Consider the following 6,893-nt stretch of genomic DNA (forward strand, 5'->3'; position numbering starts at 1 on the left):
CCAGTGAAGATGGAGGTCTGGGCCTAAGTCGGGTCGGTTCGGGGTTGGGGCTTTCTCTCCCGGCCTTCGATGGGGCACCTTTGGTGCCGGTGTTGAGGGTTAGGAGTCTGGGACGGCTTCTGGACTTCTCTTTATCGTTGGAGGCCCAGGTGGCAGCCACTGCCAAATCAGCCTTTTACCATCTTCTGCTGGCACGGCAGTTGGTTCCTCTCCTTGACCGCGAGGACTTGGCCACAGTGATTCATGTGACGGTCACCTTGAGGCTGGACTACTGTAACGCTCTCTACATGGGGCTGCCTCTGTTGCAAATCCGGAAGCTGCAGCTAGTGGAGAGTGCGATAGCCAGGCTGCTGATGGGTCTCACTAGGCGGGACCACATCCAGCCGGTGTTGAAGGCGCTGCACTGGCTGCCTATAGTGTACTGGATTCACTTCAAAGTGCTGGTTCTTACCTATAAAGCCCTTGATGGCCAGGATCCAGCGTACCTAAGGGACCGCCTTTCCCCATATGTTCCCCCAAGAGCACTATGGTCAGGGGCACAACACCTATAGGTTGTTCCAGGCCCCAAGGACATCAAGGTGGCCGCAACCAGGACCAGGGCTTTTTCGGCGGCGGCTCCTGTCGGGTGGAACGAGCTCCCAGGGGAGATCTGGGCCCTGTGGGACCTTGCGCAGTTCCGCAGGGTTTGCAAGACGGAGCTCTTCCACCAGGCTTTTGCATAGGAGCCACTGCCACCACTGTACTACCACCGAGCTGCTATCTCTGACGGTGGAGTCGATCTGGATGCGAGCTGGCCCTGGGAAGACGACCAGATGACCTGAAGAACTAATCATGAAAGGACGACAGTAGTATTATCCGGATGGGTTAAGCTGGTCAACGGAACCCCATCTTGGATCGATAAGAACCAATATCAAGAGCACTGGCACTTTGTTGTGATGGATTGTTTTATTATGTTTTCAGTACATAATGCTGCCAGTGTTCGATACTGACAGAGTGTCTTTTTAATGATGTATCTTAAATAGTCAAAGATCATTCAACGACATAGGTAAAAGTGACACCTGGGAAGCAATTAACCGAGCTGTCATATTTCTGTGGAAACAGAGTTAGAGAGCCCTGAGGAGGATGTGGAGGCCAAAGCACCAGAAATGGATGTTGAGGGATGCCCAGAATCTGCGACTCCCACAGAGCAAACGGGAGATGTTGTGACGGCTGCTCCAGCCCAGGAGGTTTCTGTTGCAGGCCGCCAGACTGCAGGGGGTGAGGATCCGGAGGCAAGATCCGAACGGCTCGGCCAGGATCCAGGAGGCAAGGAGGGGAGCTGCAGTGAGGTGACCCCCTCGCAGTCTTCTGAGAAGCCCGAGAAAGGTAGGAGCCACTGGGCAGGTGTGTCAGTTCCACCTCAAGAGCTGCTGGCAGCTGTTGAACTCCACTGTGGGAAAGAGCAAGAGTCCAGGAGCACCTTAAAGACTCACAACATTTGTGGCCAGGGATGAGCTCTTTTCTTGCTCTTCTCTACTGCTACAGACAGACTAACCCATCTTGAACTGGGAAAACTAGATAAAATCACTAGATAGAGGGTCTCCCAAAGCCATTCAGCATTTGGAGGCTGGTGGAGTCCCAGTAGGTCACTTTGGGGGGTCTGTCCTTGCTAGGCGAGAGCTGGGCATCCGCAGCAGAGGCCTTGATTTGACACACGCTGCGGTCAGTGCAAGACCAGCTGTGTGGCTTGTTGCTCAACCACGACGCCGTAGCCAAGCTATCCGTCAACGGTTCCCTTCTTCTGTCTGGCGGACTCTGTCGCAGTCTCAGGATTTGTTCTGAGCTCTCTGTCTTGCTGGAGTTACACACTGTGTTCGCTAGAGCAGTAGCATGAGCTGCTGGGGCGGCATTCCCTCCGGCAGTGGAGGAGCATAGTGTCGTGGTGAGGGTTGCTGCTCCAGCGTGCTCCGTGAGGGCTCCTGTTTAAACCAACCCTGGCAGGAGATGGTTCTGTCCAGTCCTGCCTGCTGTGCAGCAGTGGGGATTTTGCAGGCCCTGCGGTGCTCTTATCTAGAGATGTGATGGCCTGGAAAAATTTGGAAAAACTCTGTTTCCCCCCCTTTTTTTCCTGAAGCCTTTTTGTGTTTTTTTCCAAAAAATTGAAAAGAGAAAAGAAAAGAAAAAAATTGATTATGGAACATTTTATGTTAACATGATGTATAAAATATTTTAAGACAAGGTGTTCAAATATTTTCCAAATCATTTCTAAAAAATACGTATGGTATCAAATTGATCTAATTTCTGTGCACTGAGGGCAAGCAAGTCCTAGGTTACAAACTGAAGTCTCCAATGCAAGAACAAAATGCCTTTCTTCCTTTAGAAGGTGCTATTGTCACAAGAAAAGAAAAAGGTTTCAGTTTTGTTTTTGCATGTGGGTGGGTATTCTGTTTGTAATAATTGTTTGGATACACTATATTTTTAATATGCTAGTTGTGATAATTTCATGCCAAGTAAAAATGTCCATAGTCATATTTTATGTTCCTAAAGTAACAGAGTGACTTTCAATCTGGAAAAGAAAAAAGAAGTGCTAATGTAGCATTTTTTTTTCCAATTTCCCCCCAAAATTCCGGAAATTTTACATCTCTGCTCTTATCTCCAGAAAGAAGGTGGAAGGACAGAGTCCTCTCTCGCTGTCCTCCTTCCCTTTCTAAGGTGGGAAGGGGACAAGGATTTTTCTAATGCTTCTTTGAGAGGAAGGGACAGTTCTGCCAGTAGCAGAGGATGGTGGTTCCATGGGTTTCCTACCAAACGTGCCTCGCTCTTGAGCTATTTCCTGGTTGAAATTGCCATAGAAATCCCTTTCGAAGGAATGTAGACGGGCCCCGTTAGCCAGCTTGCTGATTCTAGTGCAGAAGCAGCTTTGTTCAGTTGAGTTCTGTTTGCCCTGACAAAGGACTGCAATTAGCATCTTGTTCCTGTGGGCAGCTGTTTCAAACAATGCACACTTGTCCTGATCCACGGCGTGTTAGTGACACATTTGTCTTGGTCTTGAGGGAGAGAACGGGTGGGCTAACAGTGGAATAGATCAAAAGCGTTGTTCGTGTCCACCCGCCCCCACAGCCTTTGGGACCCCCCCAACTGCCAGTCAGAACGGGGTCCCTGGCCTCTGGCTGCATTCGTCCCGCGCCTCCTCCCGCCCACAGACGACCCACCCAGTGTTTCAGCCGTAGTAGGCTGAGAGCCACTGGACAGGCAGGATGCTCTGCTGGCCGCAGCGTTTGCAGGCCAAGCCCCACGGGAGCCAGCACCGGCTTCCTCCCTCTGCTGCCCCCACGAGGAGTCCATTGCTCGCCGCTGCTCCACCATGATGTGCGGTGCTTGCTCACTTAAACGGGCAGTGGGCAGAGGGATGAGGCTGGGCCCTCAAGCGGCTGGCGGGGGGAGGAACGAGCCAGGCCACCTCAGTCCACTGCTGCCTCGACTGCGCGGCACAGTGGAAGAATGAGGCCACCTGGCTTGGCCTGCCGGCGCCACGAGTGGGTCATGGGAAGAGGGACGAGGCCGGCCCCCTTGGCCCACTGCTGCCTCGAGTGCGCGGCAGGTTGGAGGCGTGAAGATGGCCGCCTTGCCTGCTGCCACCTTGCGTGGCCTGTGGGCACACGGACGAGTCCGGCCGGATTGGCCTGCTGATCCCTTGGCATGTGCCAGGGGGAGGGACGAGGCTGGCTGCCTTGCCCTGCCGGGACCACGAATGGGCGGGGGGGGGGAGCGAGATCCACTGCTTTTGCCTACCGCCGCCTCAAGTGTGTGTGGGGGGCAGGACGGCCACCTTGGCCTGCCGGCGCCTCGAGCTAGCACCCGTTGTCTTTATTGCTACAACGTCCCTGTTTCCTAGTCTGCCATAAAGATTATGAACACAAGTAGGGCACAGTATACCAAAGAAAGTGTGAAATGTAGTGAACAATGGTCTTTGCGTTTGAGGAAGGTTGAGTGGGGCATATCTTGCAAGCAAGGATCTTTCGAGGCAGAAATTGGCTATTAAGTTGTTGTAGTTAACCCACATTTCCGTGTTGCAGACTCTGCAGTTTATCTCATATGGCCAGGCAAAGAGATTTCACCCAATGAAAGACCAACTGAGGAGGGAAATCCTGCTTCGGTCTCTTTGTGGTGCTTATCTGTTATTTGAATTATTTATGGATGTAGCCACCGAGTCTCTGGTGTTCTCCTCTAAGGACTAAATTTCATCTCTCTTCAGTTGTTTGGCAGAGAGGGGAGATGCAGAGAGGTAGATAAATAACTCTCACCAATTCTGCTGCGTGTAAAAAAAATTCCCGTAAAGGCTGCAGACCAGCCATATTTAGCTTTGTTACTGTAGTAAACATAAGATGTGTTCGCTAATTAAAATGTCCTTTAATAGAATTGGCTGGGCCAGAATGTGAAGGACCGGAGTCTGAACAGAGAACGGTAGATTCTTCAGAGGAATCAAAGGCCCCGGATAACATGGAAGGTAAGACCTGGGATGTTATACCTGACGTTCTAAACCAAAAGCCTTTGAGCCTGTCTACCATCTACATTTTGTTTGTAGTTGTTTTTATCAGACTTCGATTTGAGCCGAAATGTAGTTTGAAAGTGGTGTTGCTGCGTATATAGCGTGCACTGTCCTCTCTCTCCCTCGTGGTTTTTTTTACTGAATCTGAGGCCAGTGCTGTTGGGGCTTGGGGATTCTGACACAGGCTCAGTCTTTGGATGCTCAGAGTATGAAAACTCGCATAATCAAAGTGTATCTGCAGAATTCTGATTTCACGGTGCAGTATTTTTGGTAAGATCCTGCAGGAGAGGGAACGTGAGGCCCTGGGAGCCAGAAGGTAGAGACTAGACACCGTGGAGCTGCATAAACCGTAGGAATCCTCCCCCTGCACACTTTCTGCCCCTGCCCTTGAGTGACCAGCAGACTTCAAAGAAAGAATGTTGGCCGGGGTCCCAGGAGACAGAGGGGCCAGCTTGGAATGAACAGTCAGAGCTCGAATTGAGGCATACCTTCAGCTACAGTCCACCACGATGGGCATGTTTCCATAAGTACTCCTTTCTGATGGTAGTTCTCAGGGGCCTTTTGTGCTAGAAACTTTTTCCTTGGAGTTCTTGGCAGATTGATTTCTTCACCAGGTTCTCTGCATTGAGATGTGCCACTTTCAAGCCTTTTTTTTTTAAGTTGTGAATCACTGTATCAGATAGATCCCAAGAACCTTCTTAAAGATAGACCTGAGAATCGTGATTGTAGAGAACTGCTATGAGGGTTCTTTCCCCTTCCATTTTCCCCACTGACCTTACCTCGCAGAAGTAAAGGACTGAGTCACTCTTGTTAACTTTGTTTGCGTGTTTGCTTTCAGATCTAGACTTCCTTGTCCCAAAAGCTGGCTTTTTCTGTCAGATTTGTTCCTGCTTCTGTGTGGATGAGGCATCTATGAAAAGTCACTTGCAGTCTGCACTTCACCAGCAAAATAAGAAGGTAGCAGTTTCTCATTTCCTTTTGCATCGTTTAATATCTCTGTTTTGTTTCACTTAAGACATTTGTACCTTGCGTTTCTGCTTACCCAGAGTCTTGGGCATTAAAATGGGTCGCGATGGGTTCCGAGGTGCCCTGCGGGAGATTATTAACAAGTCTCTCGTGGAGGGACGATTCCCCGGGGCACTCAAAGAAGCGATGGTCTGCCCTCTCCTGAAAAAGCCATCTCTAGACCCGGCCGAATTGGCCAACTATCGGCCGGTGTCCAATTTGCCCTTTTGGGGCAAATTGATTGAGAGAGTGGTGGCAACACAGCTGCAGGCATTTCTGGATGACGCTTCTGTCCTCGATCCCCACCAGTCCGGGTTTCGCCCTGGTCACGGGGTGGAGGCTATTCTGGTCGCACTGACTGATGACCTCCGTAGGCATCTGGGTCAAGGCGGTGTGGCGGCAGTGTTGCTGTTAGACCTGTCGGCCGCTTTTGATACGGTCGACCACCAGTTGCTGGCCCACCGCCTTGCCGACGTGGGGATTCAGGGGCTTGCCCTTCAATGGCTGGTCTCTTTTCTCCAGGGTCGGCGACAGAGGGTGGCGATAGGGGATCAGCGGTCCCGGAGGTGGCCCCTTGAATGTGGTGTACCTCAGGGGGCAGTGCTATCCCCGATGTTGTTTAACATCTACATGCACCCCCTTGCCCAGATTGCCCGGAGTTGTGGGCTGGGGTGTCATCAATATGCTGATGACACCCAGCTGTATCTGATGTTGGGCGGCCAGTCGGATTCCACTCCCGATGACCTTAGTCGGGCGTTACAGGCCATGGCTGGGTGGCTCAGACTGAGTCAGCTGAACTTAAACCCGGCAAAGACGGAGGTCCCGGGGCTGAGTCGGATCGGTCCGGGGTTGGGGCTCCCGACCTTCGACGGGGCGCCCTTGGTGCCGGCGTCGGAGGTTAGGAGTTTGGGGGTGCTCCTGGACTCCTCGTTAACGATGGAGGCCCAGGTAGCAGCCACTGCCAAGTCGGCATTTTACCACCTTCGGCTGGCACGGCAGTTGGTTCCCTTCCTCGACCGGGATGACCTAGCCACTGTGATCCACGCGACGGTCACCTCGAGGCTAGACTACTGTAACGCTCTCTACATGGGGCTGCCTTTGTCGCAAATTCGGAAGCTGCAACTAGTGCAGAATGCTGCAGCCAGGCTGTTGATGGATCTTCCTAGACGAGATCACATCCAGCCTGTGCTGAAAGCGCTGCACTGGTTGCCTATAGCGTACCGGGTTCGCTTCAAAGTGCTGGTTATTACCTTTAAAGCCCTATATGGCCAGGGACCAGCCTACTTAAGGGACCGCCTTTCCCCACATTTTCCCCAAGAGCACTACGGTCGGGGAATCAGAACTTACTGGACCAGCCAGG

At 51.8% G+C, this 6,893-nt stretch overlaps 1 protein-coding gene across 1 annotated transcript in view; it reads left to right on the forward strand.

The window, feature by feature from the left end:
* Window positions 1-1,116: 1,116 nt before the first annotated feature.
* Window positions 1,117-6,893, forward strand: part of LOC107108123 (zinc finger protein 638-like) — a 7,237-nt gene continuing 1,460 nt past the window's right edge. Inside the window, exons 1-3 of the mRNA XM_015408524.1 lie at window positions 1,117-1,365; window positions 4,397-4,486; window positions 5,367-5,485. Of these exons, the coding sequence (XP_015264010.1) occupies window positions 1,146-1,365; window positions 4,397-4,486; window positions 5,367-5,485 (429 nt within the window). The 5' untranslated portion in view covers window positions 1,117-1,145. The remainder of the gene's footprint in view (window positions 1,366-4,396; window positions 4,487-5,366; window positions 5,486-6,893) is intronic.

Source organism: Gekko japonicus, unplaced genomic scaffold (genome assembly GCF_001447785.1).
Source record: "Gekko japonicus isolate JY-2015 unplaced genomic scaffold, Gekko_japonicus_V1.1 scaffold8351, whole genome shotgun sequence".
NCBI lineage: Eukaryota > Metazoa > Chordata > Lepidosauria > Squamata > Gekkonidae > Gekko > Gekko japonicus.